We start from the raw sequence: 23423 nt of genomic DNA, 5'->3' as shown, positions 1-23423 counted from the left end.
TCCAGCTAATCGCCGCTAGATTCCACTCTGGACCAGTAGCGGCTCGAGGCGCTCTCTCACCCAGCCAATCAGTCGCGGCAGCTTTTCTACCAACCAATGGGCTTCCCCCTACCTCGGAGAGGGTTTACATTATTCCCGGCCCAATGCCGAGCTCCCTCAGTCAGCGGCGAACCAATGGGAGGCGAGCGGCGAGTGACAGCTGTCCAATGGGGACCGCCGACTCTCCCATCCTGCGGAGCGGGGGGTGGGTATCTCCCCGCCGCCGCCTGAGGAATGTCAACTATTCAACATGGAGACGGCGGTTAACAGGCTCGAGGCCATGGTGAGTCCGGGCGGTGGCCGGGCTGAGGGGCGGCCGGACCGGAGACCGGCGGGGCGGGGGCGAGAGCGTCTCGGAGGACACCGGGTTGCCGCCTAAGGGAGGGAAAAGGGGGCGCGGGCGCGGCTGGGGGCGCGAAGGGAGAACGGTCGCCTCTCCCCTCGCGCCCCCAGCCGCGCCCGCGCCCCATCCGGGCCCTAAACGGGGCCCGCGTGGCCTTCGAGGGGGCAACCGCCGTTCGGGTCAGACGAGTTCGGCCGGGCCGGTCCATTCTGCTCTTCCCCCCTCACCCCCCCGAGGAGGTGGGGCTTGATGGTGCCGCTCCATTCACCCCCTCAGCGCGGGGGCAGGGCCCGGCCATTTCCTTCTCACCTGGGGGGGGGGGGGGGGGTGGATAGGGGGCGGGTTCAGCGCAGTCCCGCGTTTACCGCTCTCTGTGGCGGGGAAAACGGGGCCGTTGGAGGGCGCGGCGGGACCGGGCCGGTCCGTTTCATTTCCCCGTGGCGGGGGAGGGAGGGAGGGGGTGGGCGCGGTGTAGAGCAGAGCGCTCTCGGGCCAGTCCATTTTCTCTCGGCGGGTGGTGAGGGTGGAGCTCTCACCTGGGTTGAACCATTTTCCCTGCGGGGGTGACCGGGGAGGAGAGGCCGGTCGGGCTGTTTCATTAGCGCCAGCGGTGCGGGTTGCGGCGGGATGGCCGCTCATCGTGGGCTGTGCGGCGCCAAGCCGCGGGCTCCACTCTGCCCGGAGCAGATAGAGCGGGATATAGGGGTCGGTGTGTGGGGGGTCTTCCCCCCCACCTCCCTCTCCAATCGCCTGGCCGCGGGCGGGCGCTGCTGGGCCGGGCCCTGAGGCGAGTAAGGGGCGTGTGGGGGGCGGCAGCGGGACTCTCTGCCTGGCCGCCCGCCCTCTAGAGCCGCGGGAGGAGCGGCCCGGGCCGTTCAGCCCTTCTTCCTTCGCGGGGTCTGGGATGCAGCCAGTCCTGAGGAGAGGCTGGCTTTTTCCTCAGCCATTCAAGTTCGGGTAGTTCCTCACGGCGATTAACTTCGTTTCAGCGCTCTTTGAGACAGCCCCTAAAGCAAGACCGAGCTGCTTTATGTAACGGCCGCCTTTCTGCCTGCCCCGCTCTCGGGGGGAAAGGGAAAAAGCCAAAAAAAGAAGAAGGATTCAAAAAAAAAGGCCGTGCTGTGCTTTCTCACATTGAGAGGCACTGGAAAGCTGTCTCCTTAAACAGCCCCAGTTCCTTGTGGTATCCTTCAAGTCTTATTTTTTTCTTCTATAGGATATCTTCTAGTTTACACGTTTTCTTTCTAGTGAAAATACTTTGGGGCTATTTTATTTGTTTAAATGCTTAACAGATAGTATAACTTAAATTCTTGAATCCTTACATAAAGTGCTTGGATTGATACAGTTGTCCATAATGTTCCTTATGGAGTGGGGGGTTTTTTGCTTGGAAACTTCCAGAAGTTTTTTATTATTATTTTAATTGCCCTGGCAGCAGTGTCAGGTACCTCAATTGATAAACTGCAAGTGTCCTTAGAGGAAAAAAAATTGCATTATTCAATGCAGAGACAAGTGGTACAATAGATGTTTCGGGGGGGGTGGGGGTGAGGGGTGATCCCCCTCTGGCAGTCTTAGTTTAAAATTCTCATTAAGAAATAAGTAAAAATGAGTTTAATAGTCTCATAGCGCTCACCTGTACACAGTAACATCATCAAAATGCAGTGTTGAAGAGAAAAGAATAGGAGGAACACCAGGATAACATGGTGGGGAATATTTATCCATGTTATTCCTTAATGTAATGAGAGTTAGATTTTAATACGCAAAGCTGGTGTCCTGCTTAATGCCCTGTGTTTTAAATGTGTTTGGTTTACTTTTACTTGCTTCATTGCTCTTTCAGTCACTTTTCTCCAGCACCAGCACAATGTGTCCCTTAAAGCTTTAGCAACACTGGGCAAGTAAATGTTTGACGGCAGAGAAGAAACAGCTGGTTGAAAGTTGTCTAAATGTGAGTTTGTTCTGCTGCTGTGCCTTTGCCACCTCACTGAGTGGCCACTGCAATAGTAAGACACTTCTGAGTGACTACTTTAAGCTGTATTACTATTTCTGTTAAGAAATTAAAAGTAGCAGTTTGAATAAATGCCAAAATGCCTGCATTACTTGAAAGATCAGAGAACTCAAAGTATCCTGGTTCTCAGATTTATGCAATTTAAAAGCACTGTGTTTTGTTTTGTTTTTCTTTGAAGAAACCATGCTTTTGAGGAGGTGGGATTATTTTTTGCTCTCCTTTAGCTACCGAGCTGCAGTCATCACACTGAATACTTTGAGTGGTAATAATACACAGTATTTTAATTCATTGACTTACTAGATTCTTGTCACAGCTCTGAAGCTGTTCTGATTTCAGATTAAAAACCTCAGCCTTGCTTATCTCCTCCTTTTTAAGTATTTCTTTTTTTTAAAGCCTGGTTTAGAAATAATAATTTACAAATCTTTTTCAAGCTACCAAGGTTAGAGATTGATATTAATTTTACGGCTTATTTATGTGTTTTATCAAAAGCCTTACTTTCAAATGATTCTCATTTTAAGATATGTAAATAGTTATAGAAGTATTTTGGTCCCCTTGAAGTTAGTGGGGCCTTTTTTGTGTATGGCTTTGGATGAAGAGAGTGATGGGACATTTGCCTTATGATCTACTTTACACACAGACCAAGATGATCATTGCATAAATAATTACAAGGTGGAGAGCTCATTTGTGTCAATTATCTGCACTGATGATGCATAACAACTTCCAAAGGTTTTGAGATTATAACTTGCTCTTGCACCCCATTGTAATTACCCCAGATCATTTGGGTAGTCCATTTGAAAATGGAATTGCTTTTCATCTCACCCTGTTAGTCTTAGATTTTTATGTTTGAGTCCACTCTGAATTTCTTCTAGCAGAAGGTGGAGGGCAGTACACGTGGCTGTCTCCTTCCCTTAAAACTGCCCATGGCACAAGGCAGCTGCATCTTCACCTGTTTGTTATTGTTTCCTTTTGAAGAAAAGGGTGACTTCTTAAATATACAACAATCAATTTCAACTCTTAATTTCCTATATCCAATCCTCATTCTCAGGTGTTATATATTTCTCTATCATTGTTTATATTAATTACAATAGGTACATTGGTGACTGTCTCACATGTCGCAGCTTCATGTCTCTTGCTTTTCCTTATGTTCATTGTGTCTCCTTCCTGGATTTCCTGTGAAGTCAGCTTTCTCCACAGAAGTGTGATAAAACCACACTTATTTCCCCAAAGGTTTTGACATGCCTTTCATGGGAGGCTTGGTTGTAGTGTCATGGAACCAGGGGTAAACTAATTTGTAGCAGCTTAAAAAGAGCAATGAGTATGAAAGTACCAGATAATTGATGGTCATTTGAGACTTGCTCAAAGTACAGAAACAGGAAGAGCTAAATGAACTGTAACATCTATAGTGTAAGGTGAGATTCATTATGCAAAATATTGCAAAGCTGACTTGTTAACAACCTAAATAAGAATACTGGGTGCTGTACCTCAGGACTTTGGCACTTGAGAATGGGCTGCACATGCTTCGTTGAAGTCAGCTGGGAGTGGAGATCTTTTAACAGCTTCAGCAGACACAGAGCAAGGGCTCTGATGCAAATACAGCATGTGGTGGTTGCTGGTGATAAATGTATCCTTCTGTGCAACAGCCACTTCGTTAAGCTTTAACACCCAGGACTCCACACACTGAGCTAGCACCTTCCAGCATGCACTTCAGCATCTGCAAGGAAAAAAGTTGTGGGCATCTAGTTAGTAAGATTTGATAACAAATGGATAAACTGTGAGATGAGATGAGCTCTTCATTCAGAGCAAGTCAGTTCCTTTGGTATCGTGGTGCATTTCTCTTTGAGCAGTGTCTGTCCAGTGCCCTTTTTATGTTGTACTACTAGTGATCATGCACAAAAAGCAGTGCAATGTTAAAAGGGCATTGGCCAGCAATACTGTCTACGATTATCATCAGTCAACAGTTGCTATTATATGCCTGAGACCAGAAGGTGATTTGCAGAACAGCTGTAAAATGGGATTGCCACTAAGTTTTTTCTTTATTCTATTTTTTTGCACTCATTGTCTTCTAGATATTTGCCAGGGTGAAAACGTTGACTGGTCTGTTAATGACAAATACATTCAACTGTGTGTGTGTTTCTTTAGACATATGTGCCCTACAAAGAGGAAAGAACATCCTATAGCATTCTCATTTCCTACAGTGTGCTGTGGAGGAATGTTACAGGTGTTTTACAGCGTGTACCAGCAGTGGTCCATCTCTCCACTGCATCCCTCTGTTACTTGGCATCTTGCTGTTCAGAATCTTAGCACTCTCAAACCTTAAGAGTTCTCAAACTTTTGGTGTGAAATTACTGGGTCTGTTACAAAGAAACACAAGGAAAATGCATCCCCACTTCAATAGTGCTCTGACATCCCTGTGGTAGCCCCAGTGGTAATGTGCATCCACAGCATTGGGAAATGAGAGTGTGTTTAATTGCTTTTTAAAGTGATTCAGCACCTGTAAATGTGAAGAATAATCTCTGGTGTCCAGAAGATGTTCCCTGTACTGAAGTTTAAAACATCTGTCTGATAGCAGTTCAGAACCTTTGCTTGCAGTGAGGCAAATCTAATGAGTAAATAAACTTGGAAATGCAGTTTCCAGTTAAGAATGCCAAATTGTTTGAAATTTAATTTCTGACAGGTCTGTTCAGTGCTTTGTTGGATGTTTTCTTTCCCCTTCCTGATCAGTGGAATGTCAGGGATTATGAACAGTAATAATGTCTTGAACTTTGTGAGATGTTTTGTGTCTGTATCAGGACTTGGTGAACATTAACCTTACCCGGTTCTCCATGATCCACAGAAACCACTCTCTAACTTGACCTATTTTTTCCAATACCTATTTTGTCTATTGATTACTTGTCCAGAATTCTTGCTGCTAACGAATGCTCTGACTTTATTGCACTACTGTACTTTACAGCTAGCAGTGCAATAGTATTGTCAAAGCATCTGAAAGCAGAGTGCACAGCAATGGCTTGAGTCTTGCCTCACAGTTTCTAACACTTTCTTCTAAGCCTGTGAGTAAACTACCAATTTACCTTTAACAAATTGCATTTTCTGTGTGATTGTTGTACAATACTTGTCATATGAATGACTGCTCTTAACCTGTGAGATTTTTGTAGGTGTAGTTTACTGAAATACAGCAAGAAATACATATTTCCTGAATTTTATAAATACTTTTCATAGTGGAGGAACATGTGGCAGTGCTTATGAACGTGCTTTGAAATTACTGATAATAAATCTGTTTCTTCTAGTAGACTTTCAGGAGAAAGCAGTGATGCTGAACTATATCAGTATTTTCATTAAGCACAAATCTTGAAGTCATAGCCATGCAAAAGACAAGCATACAGCTTCATGATCAATTTTGAATGTCTTAAATGGTAGTAGTATGGTATTAGTGGCTTGGTGTTGTTCTGTAAACCTTAAATTATCAGTATTGAATACTTCAGGAACAGAGTTCATGGATAAATTTAAAAGCCACATGTATTCGTTGTCTGCTTTCCTAATAACTAATAATCCCATGGAGGAGTTGGAGAAGAGCAAAAATTGATCTTTTTGGGGTGCCTTCCCCTAGAAAGGAAAACCTAAAGATACAGGCTTCTGGAGGAGAACAGAAATGATCAAGCAGTTAGGAAAACTCTTTAAACAGTCTGATAAAAAGTGTTTTATTCTTGCACTGTGTCATGACTGGCTTCTGGGTTTGATGGGGGAAGGAATTTTGTTGGTCAGATGGTAAGCTGTCAGATACATAGATGAAAGCCTTCACTTTCATTTTTGAACTTTGCTGGATTTATCTTTTTCTTAAGCTCTTATTTGAAAATTACTGAAGGTGTGTGTATATATGTATATACACAGGAAAGATCATATGTTTTCAATAAATCAGAAAGGAGATTTTACTTGTAGAATATCTTGGATCAAACACTATTATCCGTTAGGTCATCTGAAATTACAGATCCTCAGAGGTCTTAATGGCAGTTCCTGAAGGTGGATCCCATGTCTGACGTTTAAAACACAAATACTCATGCCTGGCCACAGGCTACATCCAAAGATGACAGTAGTTTGTCACTGTAGCTACAGTTACAGCACTGCCAGTTAGCACTGGGGGATGCCTGGACAAATACAGCCTTATCTTGGTCCTTTAAAGAGTTGTGATGGTTACTTCAGGGTTAAACTCAATATAAACTTGCTTTCATCATTGTCTCTCCTGTGACAAAGAAAAACCCCAACAACCCCCAAATTATGTTTAGAAAGTCATGAGTTTTTTGGGAATTGGGAAACCTGCCTTTCTTTAAAGCAGGCGTCCTTAATAGATATTAAAATTGCAGACTAAAATTAATTAAGTAATAATGCTATCAGCAGACTGTTTTACAAGGCAATTAGATAATCCTCTGGTGGCTTATTTATCCCAAGGAAAAAAATATGATGTCATGGATTTTATTATCAATTTGTCAGCCTGGTTTATTGGGGAATAACAAAATGTATTAAGGGCATTATAACCATCTGAGAAAATGCATTACAATTTATAACAAAATCTCTGTTGATGTGCTTGGATTCTGAATGATTATTCATCATTTCTGCTGTGTAAATAACTGGGTATTGCAGTTTTGCTAAGAGAACTTTCAAGGTTTGAAAAGAAAACTAACTAGCCCAGAAAAAGCTCTAAAAATTGATGGAAAATACATTAATATCTCAGGAGGAAAAAAAAAAAATCCAACAGTTCCTGTGTCTGGTGAAGATCAGTTTAAAAAGATTGATGTTCTTTTCTATTGATGTAACTTGACTCTTTGGTATAGTGCTTAAAAACTTCCTCTTGAGTGGTATGGCATTGCAAGGGCATGTTATATAGGAAGAGATGGAAATGCTTCATGTGCTTTGGGGAGCTGCATAAAAAAGGGACTAGGGGCAGGATGTGAAGAGAACAGCTGGGTGATTTGGGTTAGATAAATGGAAGAGGATAAAATTAATAGCAGTGTGTGTGTGCAGACAGATGTAACTCTCACACTTGAGAGGAGAACGGTTATGTTGACTCTGAAAGTTTATTGCTTTACATTTTTTAGGCTAGAAGTGTGTCAGCTTAATTGGCAAACATTAGCTAATGGAGTAGACTGGAGGGATAGAAATTTACTGTTACAGTACACGAGCCTTTTAAAGAGTCACCTGGCTTCTGCTTGCCTGAAGTTCAGTGAAGGCAAATGGTTGCATTTTGTCTGCAGTTTTTGGTTGGGGTTTGTTGGGGTTTTCTTTTAATATACTGTGGCTGATCTTAAATGTTTTAGTTCCAGAAGGTAGAATCTGATCTGGATTATATTCGACAAAGACTGGAGTTTGAAATAAGGAAAAGTCTTCCTGAGAATGCATCACCAGAGGTAGTATTTTCAGATTATATTAATAGATTCTATCGTATTTGGCATGAAGTTGGTAAAAAGTGGGTAATTTTCTTTAATCCTACAATATATGTGGCTGTTCTAGTTGTTAGGTTTTTGTTAATGTTACAAAGTATTATTTGTGTCATTTATCAAGGTGACTGCCCTTCAATGAATGCAGGGCAGAAAGCAACAAAATTTCCTTCATTTCTTGGGACAGTGAAATTCTCCTGTGTTCTGCCCTGGGACATGAGCAGTGGTGTTAACACCGAAATTTAAGAGCTGGGTTCCAATCTGAGCTAAAAAGCACCCTTGCTCTGAGATCAAAGATAGTCTTGCTAGTAAGCAATGACTAAATTCAGATTTGGGTGAAAGATGAGAGGAAAACAGTAAACATGTAAAGGATTTTATAAATAAGTCCTTGTTTCCATGGGTATTGTGACATATAGTGGAAAAGCAGTCTTTTTAGTTAGACATCCCTGATTTATTCCAAATCAGAAAACCCATTAAAATCCAGCAACATGCTAAATTCATCCTCCTGTATTCGTTGTGGAACCACAGAGTTGTGTTCTTTTTATTAACACTACGTATCATTCTTGCTTACGAAGAATGAAATGTATAGACGAACCATGTCTGCAGCTACACCTTTCATTGTTAAAGGCTCATTTCATGTTACATTTGAGTGGCTTTAACACCTTTAACTTCTAACTGGTATGTGGTCACAATAAATTTCTCTTCTTCAATAGTTTATCCTTTCAATTTCTACATAGGAAGATCCACTTGCTGTCTTGGAAGCGCTCTCAGTGCTGAAATCTCGTTATAAAATGTTATGTATGCGGATGGAAAAAGCTTCCATGGAGGAGAGGGAATGCATGAAGGGCATCCGTATTGCTCTAGGGACAACCATGAGCATTACTCGGGCATTGCAGCAACAGGCTGATCTCAAGGTAGTGTTTTCATTTTAATCTCTCACGTCTCACTCCTGTGAATGAACATGGGTGTTTGTAACCTTTATGTACATGTGAGAACTTCCACTGGAAACTGTTATGCGTTTAGAAGGCACTTCAAGAAGGTGACTGTTGACCTGAAGAAATGTCTGCAGGATTGGAGCTCTTTCTGTGAATCAGGAAATGGGGCTTTGTAAAGCCTGATTTATCACTCAGCAGTTAAGACAGTGGTGTTCCACTTTGGAGTTGAAGTAATGTACCAGAATAGCGTGAATCCTGTGACACACGTTTGAATAGCTTTGTAGAAAGGGATGCCTCTGTGTCCCAGTTCTGTACTGACTTTGTTAAAAGTAGCTGCCTGAAGGAAATTAGAAAGTTAATCCAATTTTAAAAGGAAAAAAAAAGCTTTGAAATGGCAAATGCGTGTTCCCTGTCTAAAATGAGTAAGTTAAACAAATGGGTTGTTACGTATGTGGTGGGATTGCTGTGAGTGTGAAGAAAGATGTTTTTTCTTGTTATCTGTCTTACAAAAAAAACCTCAACCTGATTTCACAAGTGGTCTTCAGACACTGTTTCATTACAGTTTTGAGGAGGTTGCAAAAGCATCGATTTTGCCCCTTTTACAAATAAGGCAATTTGCATCAAAAAAGCTAATTGATAGTCATGGGGCAAAGACAGAGCTGGTGCGACTAAAACGCATTCCCAGGTCTGAGCTCTGAGTTCAGCATTGTAACGACAGTGCCCTGAGATTTAGTCTGTCAACAGCTCTAGGTAAGTTATTTCTGAGTCTTTATAGATAAAATATACTGTATAATGATTTACGAGGCAGTAGTTTTATGTCACAGAAAGGAAGAAATATTTTCTCTCCCTGTGTTCCAAGGATGTGCTGCCAAGAATAATTTCATATTTGGATTTTTTTAAAGTGGAAGGCTCTTGTCTCTTGAGTTCCAGTTAGACTTTTTAGGTAAAGATTTTCTTGTACCTTGTGTATTTCCTAAACTAAAGATTGAGTGAACTGTTATGAAGAAATGTGAAGTCTTGAAGTGAAATCCTTCTTTTTATTGAATAATTTATCTTCTTTCTGTTGAATCATTTATTGTATTGATGTTAAAGGAATATTATGGTTGGATTTTTTTTTTAAGAAATATTCAGCTTGTAAATTTGCTTTCATTTGAAGGGGAGTAGGAGTCTGCTACTAGTTTCCATGAGAAAAGGGCTACACAAACATTGAGTTCTTCTGTAAATATCATCACCCTAGGAACTGAAAGTATCAGAGTTGCCTGTGTTTATTTTTTTCTCTCTTTTTTAGTGTGCACCTCTGTCAGAAGAAGAACGTGCTGCAGCACAGCAGTTACTGTACCCAACTCCTGAGGAACTGGAAGCGCTAGCAGAAGAGGTAATTAGGCCACAGAGTGTCAATATTCCAGAAACTATTAAACCTGAATAGCTCACATGAAGTCAGAAGGGCTGTTTTTCTGGCTTAATACCTCTCAAATAAATGGCATTTTTTACATCAGATCTCACATTTTTCACTGTGTCTGCAGATACAACCATATTTTAGATGAGTATTTTCCTTCTCTCCTTCCTGCTGCTGGAAAATCTTCCTTTTAGACCCATTTAGGGGGTTTATTAAGAAGTAATGAAAATACTTTCTATTTTTTGCCTAACTTCTGAAGAAACAAGTATCTTCTATTTCTGATTTTTTTAGAATTGCAATTCAAACCACTGACTGAAGAAATACTCCTGTCTGTACCAAGTATCAGAAGTACTATTAAATTAGCAGATTTGAGCAATGCCTACAGGGAGTTATTTCACCATTTCATTGTAAATAAGAACAGGTTAAGACTTAAAGGCATCCATTAGTAGGAAATTTATAAGCCATGAAGAAATTCACCCATTTCAAACGAAACAAAACTAGCTAGTTAACTATTCAGTGCTGTGTTATAACCTCATAATCATTTTACTCCTCTACACTCTTCTTGGTTAGGTGCATGCCCCTGTTTTAGGCCATCATACCAAACCTCCCTACATTAATTTGCATTAAAATGATTTGTTATTTTTCTAAACTGGATGTCAGGTTCTTCAAAAATGGATTTTATCACTTTGGTTTCACTGTACAGATGTCCAAAACTGGGTCTGTTCAGGGAAGTTTTGCTGATGCAGTCATACCACCAAAGCCTTTTATCTCTCAAAATCTGCAGCCAGAAAAGCAAAGCCCTTGTGCTGAACCCTGCTGTCCTCACACCAGCCCCAAGCCCTGCCTGGGATGCGTGCTGCTGAGGTTAAAAATAAGGAGGTTTTTAACTTGGGAATTCTGCCTCTTTGTCCCTAAGGCTGGAGTAGCAAATCCCTGTTTGTAGGCTGAAGTAGCATGGACAAGTTGATGACAACCTGAGTAAGCCTGAGAATTACAGAGCACTAGAAAAAATCACTCACTGAACAGTACACACTTCTTAGCTTTTTCTGCCAGGCCTGGTGTTTGATACCTAATATAGCTAAATATTTTCTTCTTCTCTTACAGACCAGAACTGAGCAGTTTGCAGGTACAAAAGACACAGATGAAAGCCAATGAGAATACAACTCTTGAAAGAACTTGACAAGGAAATGTTAAATTGTTTGTGGAAGTGTAAGCTTAGTCCAGTCCCATTTCACAGATGAACATTGAGGTCAGAGCTCTTGGGTTACTAATAAGCAAGTATTTCTTTGGTGTGTGTGGAATTGTAAATGTACTGTTGGAAAGCTGTTCAGTAGAATTTCTAAACAGAAGCCTTATAGTCTTCAAACTTGAAGAGCTAAAAAACATGGAGAGTGGTAGTTTATTGTGGATATTTCTAGGATTAGAGCTGATGCATTTTTGAAGAGCATTGTTAGCTGCATGACACTTCCATGTTCCTGTTTACATTCCTGAGTGGGGTTTTTAAGACAAATAACCTAAGCCACTTAATTGTAATTACATTCCTGAATAAATGATGAAAGCTAAGAGATGAAGCCATAGATTTATTATGCTTTTGTTTATGGGACTCCTGAGCCCTGCCTTAATCCCTGGACCTGGTTCCTGACCCTTTCTGTTTTCCTTTGATGTGAACAGTCTTTGTTTTTTCCACAAAAGTGCAGACTCAGGGAGTAGTCAAGGTGTCCAGTCTAGCCTCTTGCTCAGTGGGGACAGCTACAGCAGTTTGCACAGGGCAGTGCCTTGAAAATCTCCAAGGATAAAGATTTCACAGCCTCTCCAAGCATCCTGTTGTAGTGTCTGACTGTCATTATAGTAATAAAGGATTTTTTTTCCTGATGTTGAATGTTTTTAGGCTTATTTCAGCCCAATTTGAGGGAGTAAGATACCTGAAGTCTACTAAGTTCTGCGGGAGCCGAAGTTTTGTGGACTCAATTTTGATAAATGTGATCAAATGCTGAGCTGCTTTACTGAAACACACACAGAGCTTATCTAGGTTTCTGTATTAGCACATGAGTTATGTTACATTGCTATTGGTTAGATGCTCCCTTCACCTCTCACATGTCTCACTATTGCTAATAATTGGTGAAGGCTACACAGTCCCACTGTTTCTTTTTAAGGCCGTTCTTAACAAACTGCAAGAATGTTATCTCATGAGTTGTTTCTTACAAGCTCCTGTTCTCACAGACATCTGCTCTCCTGTTACTACACACTGACATGTCTCCACTAGCTTCCCCAGGCCTGATTACATGGGGACCAGAAACAAATTTGGATGGGCCACAGAACCCACTCCTCTCCAAGTGCCTTGCTACAAAGTTCTTAAAGTTTTTGTGAAAAAATGATAGCTGTGAAAGGAGACAAATTAGTGCTCTGGCAGGGGAAAGGCTAATTCCTGACCTGGGTCAGGGAATGGGTGGATCTTTTTAGTTTGTTGGGAGGAGGAACTGGTTGTCTATGGAGGAATAAACGGGAGCAGAGGGCAGGGATAGCTGGATTTTATGCCCTTTCACCTGCACAGCTGCCATCACCTCACACACTAATGTTTAAGCATTTAATTGTATTGAACGTTGCCAATACTGGACTTGATCCTTACTCTTGCTACCTCCAACACTGCTGATATATTAATGAAGTCAGGTTAAAACAATTGGAGGTGCGGGTTAGTGGGAGAACTGCAGCTCTGAATGCCCAGCGTGTAACTGAGCGGCAGCCTTGGGGCTGCGTTCATGCCCCAAGAGGTGCGGAAACCCGCCCCTGCAGCTGGGCTTTGGCGGCGCGGCCTGGCCTCCTCAGGACAGGTGCCACAGACCCTTCCGTCCCGCTGCCCGACAGCCGCCTCGGTGTGCCGAGGCGCGACGCTGCTGCCGCGGCGGTGGGAGCCGCCACCTCAGCTGTGCCCCCGCCCCGACACTTTCCGTCGCCTGGCCGGGACGGGAGCGCTGCTGCCCGCGGTGCCTCCGGAGCCGCTCTGAGCCCCTGAGGCGCGGCCAGGCCGGGGTCCGTGGGCCGCGGGCGCTGCCGATCGGGCGGGAGGTGTCGCCCCGCCCCCTAGCGGTGCGGAGGGCGGGAGGGCCGCGGCACGCGTGCGCAGCGCGGCGCGCGGCCAGACCCCGCCCGCCCTCAGCGGTCGCAGGGCGGGGCCGCGGGGGGAGGAGCTGCCCCGCTCCCCGCGAACAGGGCCGGGGTCGGGGCGCAGTCTTTGCCTGGCGGCCCCTGCACCTCCCCTTCCGCCCCGCTCCTCGGCTTTTCACCTCCCCAGCGCAGTGCAGTAGGGAAAAAGGGCCGGGGGGAAGCTTCCCCCGCCGTCTGAGCCGCGGCCATGGACGAGCAGAGCGTGGAGGTGAGCAGTTGGGCGGCGGGTGGCGGTTGCGTTCCCTCAGGGAAAGCGGGAAGGGCGGTGCGGGGGAAGCGTTACCTCCCCGGGGGCCGCATCCCTAAGGCCGCGGGGGAAGCTGCGCCTTCTCCTTAGTGGGGGATGGCGAGCGGCTGGGCCGCTGTCCGGTGGGAGTATGGGGCCGACCATCCCGATCTATTTACGGGTGAGGGGAGGGCTGGCGGGGGCTGCGGAACTCTCAGCAGGTCCCCGTCCCTCACGGGAGGGGAACAAGGCCAAGCCGGGCAGTGGGCGGCCTGAGGAGGAGAAAACAGATTGCGGCCCTGCGGTGAGCAGGGATGCGCATAGCAGGGAGCTTGGCTCGGGCGTTGCGCTGAGCTGGGTAGAAGGAGGCAGGCTGTGAAGAGTTGGTATTTCCAGGCGACACGCAGTTCTTTTACATAATTCGCGTTAGGAAATAAACTGGCAGAGCCTCGGATGTGCCTGTTCTGGAGGTGGATGGCTACCTGGCGCTGACAGAAACGCCTTGGCAAGCCTGAACGTAGGATATCTGGTGTCTTTCTGTGCCCTGGGCAGCTCGCACAGGCTGTGAGGTCCCTGTTAGACTGGAGAAGGGTCTGAAGGACCCTGTGTGATAATGCATGTCTTGCGTTTTAATGGTTTGCAGCCGTTTAAGAAGACATTAGCACACGTGGGGTGCTCTGGTGTCTGTAGATTAAAGATATGCCTCACGTTTCTGCTGATTTAGAAATTTAACTCAGTGGGAAAAAAAAAAAGCTTGTCTGAATAATCTTTCAAACTTCCATAGTTAAAGGCAGGAAGGGTTTAACCTCCTATGAGCTTATTTAAGAATGAAAAATGGAACTATGGAAAGCAAACATAGCTTGCTGCTTCAGAATACCCTTATTTGGGAGATGAGTTGATTGTATTCTGGAAAAAATGCTACTTTTTCAAATGGATATAGTAAAAAAAAAAGTTGCACTTTTATTGCCTGAGATTGATTATAAACAGGTTGTGAGAGAGTATAGAAGGCCTTAGAAGAATGTGAGTCTTATTAAAGTAAACAAAGAAAATGCCCTGTCCAGTTCAACCCCTCTTGTTAGCATTCTGTAGAATACACACATGTACTTCCCATGCTTGTGCATTAGATTAGTGCCAGTACATTGAGACTCATGGTTCAGAATCTGCAGATACAGCACAGTTTCTTCTGGCCGCTGTTCAGCCTTGTGTGAACACAAGTGGGAATAATATTTTGGCTACAGAAAGGCCCATTTTGAAAAAGGTAATCCAGACAAAAACCCCTGTACCTTGAAGAAGACAACTAGTGTTATAAAATGGGTGCTGAGAGCTGGTTTAGTGTAGGAGAAAGAGCTGCGTGTTTGACTTGGCATCTCGCTCTGAGATGTGCTGCCCGTAGCTGTTTGGAATGGGACTGTGTTTAAGAAATCTGTCACTCTACCTGGAAAACAAATGCAGCTCTGGTACCTTTGAAGTGTGTGGCTTAACAGCAGTGATGCTCTACTCTCTGCAGAGCATTGCTGAAGTGTTCCGATGTTTCATTTGTATGGAGAAACTGCGTGATGCACGTCTGTGTCCTCACTGCTCCAAGCTGTGCTGTTTCAGTTGTATTCGGGTGAGTCTGCTCTTTACAGTTTGTTCTTGCAAATGTATGAACTTAAAAACCTTATGAACACATTCTTCTTTCTTGCCCCTTTTCCTGGAATTCCAAGGATTCCTTTTTCCTGCTTTGTGCCCTTTAGTTTCCCTTTCAAAATGTTCTGTGACACTGAGGGAAAACTAGGCAGGCTGCGCATTGCATTCAGTAGTACTAATTATAGGGGCTGTCTGGAATAATTGATTTTAAGAAACAGACATAATAATGATCCCTTCTTAAGCATCGTTTGAGTGTGTGATGCCTGTATGGAAGATGGAAGTTGGAACGGGAATCACGTGCTGACTTGGCCTCTGTCAGTATGGAACACAGGAAGGTCATACCATGGCATCGTGGAGATGCTTTAAAAGGCTTACCAAGCTAGTACTGTGTCTGGGCTAAATCCTTCTTGAGGGAGCCTGGTGTAGCATGCTGAAGCAACATCTCTAGTACCTTGCTCAATTAATTTTCAGGTCATGGTTACCAGTGTGTAACAACACTTCAGTTCTGAGTCCAGGCAGCGTTCAGTGGTAGTGTAGAGAGTTTGGCTGAGGTTTTCATACCTGGGGTAGTATTTCCAGAAATGGGAACCATCATCACTCGCTTTCAAAGCTCTGACAGGAACCACAGGTGAAGGATTTGTACTGCATGTTAAAAATGTTAGGTGGCATCTTGTTGCTGGGTGGTGAGAGATCATCCTTGAGAATCTTTAAATGTACTAGTAAGTTGACAAATACAAGCCTTTCAACTGTTGAGCATTTACACTTCTGACTTGTAGTCAGCAGATGAAGTTCTTTCCTCAGCTCCTTACCTTTAGAGCTTTCTGGAAGAGAAACATGCAGGGGATCCTTGTGGATTTGATCACTGAACTGCAGATATCTTGCACATAAATAGCTCAAGAGTAAGAAATGTTACCTCAAAGGCTAATAATTTTGACTCTGAAATATATGCTTGCTGTACCTTTGGCTTGCTTTTGTTGAAATGGGCTCTTTAGTTTATGGCTCTGGGAGTCTGTCCCAGGTGTGTGGTTTCTAATGGAGTATTTGGTACCTCAAAATTCTCTTTATAATTCCAACTGAAGTGTCTTTGACATCTAAAGAATTTGTTACTAAGATATAAATCGCAGCTGCTTCTGGGGCTAAGTGGTTGAACAGTTAAATTATAAATCTGTAGAGAAAAGGAAAAATGAAGACAGTAATAAAAAGTAACTCCTAATTACCAACAGAATGTAATTTCTTGCAGTTCTTTTAAAGCCCCTCTAAAAACATGTTTTCCTTTTCCCTTCATAGCGTTGGCTGACTGAACAAAGAGCTCAGTGCCCTCACTGTAGGTAAGGCAATGTTTAATATGTGACATAAAGTATCAGGAATTGGATGTACTGTCCTGTTATGAGAGATCTTTTTTCAGTGCAGGTTGCACTAAATTTGTAAGCTTGATTTTTGGAGACCTGCCTGCTGTTACTATAAAAATTTACCCTGGTATAATACTCTAAAATATGTTCTGGCTTTATGACAAGCTAAGCAAGATCTTTGTTCTTCCCCATCACGTTGCTGTTTTCAGTCCATCTAGTTGGTGTAGTAAGAGTAACTAGATGGTTTTCCCCTCTTTATATTCTTCTTGCAAGAGCCTGAGACCAGGAATATTAGTTTTCAGATTGAAGCAAGTTAGTTTTTTAATGCCTATAATTTCTATGACTTACCTTATGTATTTCAGATTTGTTTGAGAGGTAGCCACAATGTGTTATGTTCATTTTTTTTTGATGGTGTTTGGGTTTTTTAATACAGTAACCCCCCCATCCCCCCCAGGCCCTTGCACCCTTTAGCACGTCTAGTTCTCCAGTACCTAGCAATTCTAGCTCTTGATAGACCAGAAATTGGAAGGTAGCATATTGTTTCCCCTAAGGGAAGGGAGGTATTTAAAAACAACTAACCAGAGGTATTTAAAAACAACTACAGAAGCAGTATTTGATCAATAGCTATCAAAGGCTTGTAAGGAGGTAAATACATCTGCATTTTACAAAGGGGATAATTAAAACACTGCAATGGGGCTAGCTGAGTAATGGGAGAAACTGAAGAAGCGCTGAGAAATTCAATTATTTGCCCAGCATTATCCAAGAACCTATCAAGAGATACAGAACTACTACTCAGGTTCCCCTTGTAGCTGTTCTCTGTCACTGTGAGGTGGTTCATTGGTGGTTCCTGCCTCCCCCCAGCCCCCAAATGAGTAAATTGACTTAAAGCATTTCTTAATTATTGTTTATTTTCTTCCCTGCAAATAAGCAGTATGGCTTCAGCATTTTTGCCTGTGACTTTTCTCAGTAGTTTAGAACTGATGAACTGAGTTCCCATCAATGCTTATGTTTCAGCTCCTGGAGCTGAGTTGTGTCTCTAACTCTTGCCATGCTTCTTGCAGAGCCCCGCTGCAGCTACGAGAGCTCGTCAACTGTCGTTGGGCAGAAGAGGTCACACAGCAGCTTGATACCCTTCAACTGTGCAACCTCACAAAGCACGAGGAAAATGAGAAAGACAAGTAAATGGAGCATTCTTCTCAAAGTGTTTTGGAGTTTGCTTTATATGAGTGGGCTGTTCATTTCAGCTGATTATTAAAATCAGGGAACAAACTGATAATTATGTCCTTAAAAGCTGAATTGTGCTGCTGCCTGACTGAAAGTCGGAGTTAATTTCTCTCCTACTTAGTGGAATGAGCAAAGCTCTTCGGTATCTTTGCTTGGAAAACCACTTCTATTTCTAGTTTGACTCAATATAGTTAAAATGAGAGATCTGGGAAATGTGAGGGACAATAGTGCTGCCTAAGGCTCTTCACTGTACTTAGTGAATATACATCAGAAATAAGTCTCCTGATGCCTTGCTCATTTTGCTATCCCATTAGGACTGTGGGTGTGTATTTGGTATCTCAGGACACAAAAGCAAGGCAGCTGTTCTGGGAAGGTGTCTTTTACTTCCTAGCAAAAATGTAATTACTAAACCCAGTTGGAGATCAAAGAAAGTAAGTCCCACAGAAAGCACTGCTGTTCCTATATCCATCACATTACTGCTTTTCATTCTCCTACTTTGTCTTTGGAGCCTTCTGTTGTTTGTGATACATTTTCTTCCTAGGAGCAGGCGTCAGTACTTTATCAGCAGGCTTCTCTCTTGGCTTTATCCTATTACCAGTGCTAGTACGTGGTTTAAGATATAGCCTAGAGATTTGGAGGACTAAAGTGTGAGGAGCAGCACTGAAGAATGGACAGGGACAAATGATGTGTCCTATACCTGCCTCCTTCCCAAGTATTGAATCCTAATGGGGGGAAAGGGAGAGGCATGTATTGGAGGTCTGAGCTTGGTTTGCTGATGGGTGCTGTTCCTGAAATTTTAAGGAATGATAAAGATCACTTTTTCCAAAAAACCTTAAGATTCATTGCCCTGTGGTTACTTGAGGTGGTAGAAATCCTGTCTAGTAATGTGTTTATATCTCTGTGAAATGCTTCCTGAGAGAACATTAATAACAAGATTTATTTTGCAAAAGGTTTTCACTGCATGTGAGCAGTATTCCTGCAAAGCTATGCTGATATTCTGTGCTTTCAGTCTTGAGTAGCAAAGCAGGTGAAAATGTTACGTTGACTTTGCAGAAAATTCATTGTATTTTCTGTTGATGATATGTGTGTTATTTTTTTAAGGTGTGAAAATCACCATGAAAAGCTTAGTGTGTTCTGCTGGACCTGCAAGAAGTGCATCTGCCACCAGTGTGCACTTTGGGGAGGAATGGTAAGAAGAGAGTTCCTTATGTGCACGTGGTATATTACAGCAAGAGCACAAGCATTATGTTTGGCAGCAGTTTGAAGAGAGAGAAATGCTGCAAAGCTGCTGTTACAACTGTTGAATTGCCATGCAATTCCTGTAGTTGTGTGTGTGTTTATAATTCAATGTGAACATGGGTGGGAAAGGTGATGTGCTCTGTTTATAGCTAGAGAAGCAAGTGGAATTTGTTGCTGAAAAGGGGTCAGACTTTTCACGTTTGCAATTTCATGATGTCAGGGACAAGCTGTAGATGGTGCTGACAAATTTATGGTCAAAGGAAGTTGTCTTCAGGAATATAGATAACACATTATTTAAATGTCCTGGCCTGTAATCTTTAATATTTTTAAAGCTTTTTTAGTAGCACACACCACACTGTTCATTTCTTCAGTGAAGTATTTCAAGAAGAGACTGCTGTCATTGTTTGGGTTGAAAGTGGCTAGCAGTGTGCTGCCTTTGTTTGAGGAGGGTGTGTTAATGATAATTAAAAAAAACAACCCAACCCCTCTATCTTTGATTTGTTAGTTGTACAGTGAATGAAGCAGTTTATTTTTGGAGGACTGTTGAGACTCCAAATAACTCTTGACAGGAAGCTTTGATGGTATGAAAGCCAGACTCATGACTTCTTATGAAGGGAAGTGAAAGACAGACTTCCTACATACAATCTGCTTTGGAACTTTTCCAAATTGAGTGATACACTAGAGGCTTTCTTCCATTCTCTTTCAGCTATTTAATAGGAGTGGAATACAGTTGAAATGAATTGATGTATTATTTCCACTTCCCCTTTTCTTTTTTAACAGCATGGAGGACATACTTTTAAGCCACTGGCAGAAATCTATGAGCAACATGTCACAAAAGTAAACGAAGAAGTGGCAAAGCTTAGGAGAAGACTCATGGAATTGATCAGTTTGGTACAAGAAGTGGTAAGAAATTGATCTAAGATAAAAGTTTTCTGTAGTGTGCCCTTGTCATGGGATAACTGTGAAGTGGGAAATGGAAATAGTAAACTATTTCATAAACTCAGGATGTTTTCAGTACCTGTTCAGTTGGTGCTTTGTGAAAGTGTAATCAGATTATCCCATAAAGAGAAATTTTTCCTTTTCAATTACACTTTTAATACAATGTGGAAAGATCAACATATTCTCAATACTGGTTTTGTATTTGCGAGGTAGAAAAAGATCTGAGCTGGCTGACAGGGAACAGCCCTCTTTCTTTTCCTTTAAAAGCTAGAGTTGTGCATTTCTTTGAGATGTATTTTTATCAATGCTTACAAAAGTGAGGTCTGCCATGCTAAACAAATATAAAAATGCTTTATTCTAACAGTTTCTTCTCCTAAAGAAAGGAAAAGAAGTTCTGTAAGTCTGAGCCTACAGGGTGGACAGTGAAGCAGCTCACCACTTAGGGATTTGAAGTTCATGTACCTCCTTTTTCTTCCCCATAGGGGTCGAGGTGTTAGACATCCAAATATCAACACATTTTGCTTTGGCAGTTTCAGTGGGAATTTACTGTTTCTTCTGTTGTGAAGTCTTTGTGCAAAGAAAATAAGGGTGGGGTTTTTATAAAGCAAGTTTCTGCGTGGCTTTTGTCTGTGCTGTTATTTGGGTGGTAGTTTGCCACATGCTGACAGTAGGTTAGCTCTGCTTCAGCTCTGCTGGGACATATTGCCAAGTGGTACCTGTAAGAATTCATAAAGTGTTGAGGGGATTGCAGCCTTGACCTTCTGGGGTGAAGAGTGCAGTTTTTATCAACTTAGCTTTATTACCAAGGAGGTAACTTGTCTGTGCTACTCAGGTTACAGAAGAGAAGCTGGTAGTTGTGTTGACAAAAGAATACCTGTATGACAAGTCTCTGTGGACAGAGAAATTGTTGCACGGTTTTTCTGTTCACCTTTGGTCACCCACCAGAGGGCATGCTTATGTATTCAGTGACAGTCAGAGGATGTTACAGCAGGAATAGCCTGTAACACAGCTCATCAGAAAACACGTTCCTGTTTTCTTCTTCTAAACATTCAAGCTTCAGTAAGACCAGGATATTCCCCCCCACACACACTGCCCCCATTAAAAAATAGGTCTGGGGGGATGTTTAGAGAGACAGATGTGTTTCTGGGGCTTGGGGAGAGTGGAGTCAATGTGTGAGTGAAGCATGGAAGAGTCTGAAGGCTTTCTCTTTGTGCTGAACCCTGGTTTAGGAGAGGAATGTGGAGGCAGTGCGCAGCGCGAAGGATGAGCGGGTCCGGGAGATCAGGAACGCAGTGGAGATGATGATTGCTCGCTTGGACACTCAGCTGAAGAATAAGCTTATAACACTGATGGGTAGGTATTTATAGGTGTATGTATATTGCATATGTTAACACTGTGTAAATCTGTTGAGAAACGCTTTCCCTGGGGATATGACTCCTGATATGTTTTATGGTCTTAGGGAAGTTAACTGCTGACAGGAAGCTATAGCAAAGATTTTAGTTAATCATACAGTTTCTGTGGTACAATTCAGAGTTCTTAGACACAACCTGGTTATGCTCTGTTAGAAACTCCTATGTCATACCATGAAGAACGTGTCTGTCTAGTTGGAAGGTGTTGATTATCTTTAACCTAAAGTATTTTTACACCATTATTTGTATTGGCCAAGAAATCCATCCTTGTCATTTGCCATTTTTGTAACATATCCTCCTTTTAATGTAATTAAAGAAAAATAGATATCTCTGAGACATATGGGGAGCCAACAGTTCCAATCCATACATGCAGGCAGCCTTGTCTGCAACTGAAGAACATGGCATCTGGAATCAGCTGCTGGTTTGGTTCCTGACACTTGCTAACTGGCACTGGTCACTTTAGCTGTCCTTTGGTATAAATAAAGGTGAGAAGATGCACTTATAGGTGCTGAAGCTTACAGAAGAAACACTTCTAAGAATGAAGTGTGGCTTTCAGAAAAGGCAGAATGTTCCTCAGTTGGGTATAACTCTGCATGTTTTGCCTAACTCATTTTACTTTGTTTTTTCCGTGTGTGCTTTCATTTTCTGAAGTGCATTAATAGAGCACATCCTAAAAGTCACATCTTTTTGGGATATCAGTTTCTTTAGACTCTCAAAACATGTGTCTTGTTAGTTTTGCAACGTACCCAACCAAAGCACACAGACAAATAGATCCTTAATCTTGGATCTTTGTCTTGTCTCAGAAATAAAAGGCAATAAAATATCTGTGCTGAGAAGTTATTTCTGATGCTGAAAATCTTCACACACACCCTCCCTACCACCCACCTGAATAAAACCTGAAATGTTCATTCTTGGAAAATGTCCTTAGCATTGATACTGCTTGCATTTATTCTCCTAGTTTGTTTATTAAAAAAACCCCAACATAATAAATGCTTTTTTGTCTGTATTTCTGAGATCATCTTCAAGGTCATGTCAGTACTTGAAGATGTTTGCTCCCCAGGCTTTGTATCTTCAAATGCAGTAATCAGTTGCAGGATGTTCTAGTGTGCACTGATTAAAGAGGGGTCTGAAACCTGTGGAAGAATGTCTTAATTTGCAGGTAAATGTTTTGTCCATGTAACACCTGCCAAACGCTTTGGAGACAAAGTAAATTCCCATGGACAAATGTGACTTAAGTTTATATTCTTTCTCACCGTGGTCATTGTGCTAGATGAAAGGCACAAACATATTTGTAAACATTATTTGTTCTTTTCAGAAGAAAACACTTAAATGTCAAAGTGAAGAGAAACAGTGGACATCAGGAGAAAAACCTCAGTTAATATGAGAGGGGTCTGTCTGGATGAGAGCAAATTCAGTGAAGTCAAATGCACTTTTAAAATTTTATCCATAAAAGCACCCAAAACAACAAACCTGCCATTTCTGGGCCACAAAATGTTTCATTATTGTCTTAATCTCAAGTGAGTTCTTTGCTACACCTTCAATTAAAAACATACACTTGCTTTTTTTTAAAGCATTTTCTCAATCAACATTGGTATATTTAGAAATCCTTTACCTTAGTAGCTTCTGGGGCAGCTTTCACGTAAGAAAAAGCTCAGTTTCTTAAAATGCAGTGTGTATGTCTGTCTTTCTTTAAACTTGTTGTCTTTTCTTGAAACAGGTCAAAAGACATCACTTACTCAAGAAACTGAACTTCTGGAATCCCTCCTTCAAGAAGTTGAGCATCAGGTAATTATAAAAAGTGCTGGAATGTTGTGTTCCATGGATCCCTATTCAGTCAGCCCTTTTATTTATTTTAAAACTACTAATTAATGGCTATTCCTTGAGGGTATCCTTTCATTTGAGTGGCCTTAGGTTGCACAATTTCTTCTTAAAAACAAGTATATCTTCTAGAAATAATGAAAGGTATTCTCTTGAATTGCTTGAAAAACTAAGTACAGGGATTAATAGCAGTGCCATGTAAAACTGCAGAGTTAGGTGTTTAAGGTAACTTGGCATTTAGACTGTGTAGGTAGATTCTGTTAGTTCTGCTGCTGCCAACTGTGTAT

At 42.3% G+C, this 23423-nt stretch overlaps 2 protein-coding genes across 3 annotated transcripts in view; both read left to right on the top strand.

The window, feature by feature from the left end:
• The first annotated feature begins 265 nt into the window (after positions 1–265).
• Positions 266–12013, top strand: SKA2 (spindle and kinetochore associated complex subunit 2). The gene is made up of 5 exons (XM_084272961.1): positions 266–322; positions 7691–7780; positions 8548–8724; positions 10034–10120; positions 11246–12013. The coding sequence occupies exons 1-5, from the start codon at positions 290–292 to the stop codon at positions 11294–11296; spliced, it is 438 nt and encodes a 145-aa protein (XP_084129087.1). The 5' UTR covers positions 266–289; the 3' UTR covers positions 11297–12013.
• Positions 12014–13490: 1477 nt separating this feature from the next.
• The window catches only part of TRIM37 (tripartite motif containing 37), a gene marked incomplete at both ends in the record, with an annotated part of 28073 nt that continues 18140 nt past the window's right edge, over positions 13491–23423 (top strand). For both annotated transcript variants that reach the window (XM_084272994.1, XM_084272995.1), the window contains 8 exons: positions 13491–13511; positions 15037–15138; positions 16446–16486; positions 17569–17685; positions 18833–18920; positions 19751–19873; positions 21139–21262; positions 23036–23103. In XM_084272994.1, the coding sequence (XP_084129120.1) occupies positions 13491–13511; positions 15037–15138; positions 16446–16486; positions 17569–17685; positions 18833–18920; positions 19751–19873; positions 21139–21262; positions 23036–23103 (684 nt within the window). The remainder of the gene's footprint in view (positions 13512–15036; positions 15139–16445; positions 16487–17568; positions 17686–18832; positions 18921–19750; positions 19874–21138; positions 21263–23035; positions 23104–23423) is intronic.

Source organism: Gallinula chloropus (genome assembly GCF_964237585.1).
Source record: "Gallinula chloropus genome assembly, chromosome: 19".
Lineage (NCBI taxonomy): Eukaryota > Metazoa > Chordata > Aves > Gruiformes > Rallidae > Gallinula > Gallinula chloropus.
The sequence above is the reverse complement of the archived record's forward strand: the minus strand, read 5'-3'. Positions and strand labels throughout refer to the sequence as shown.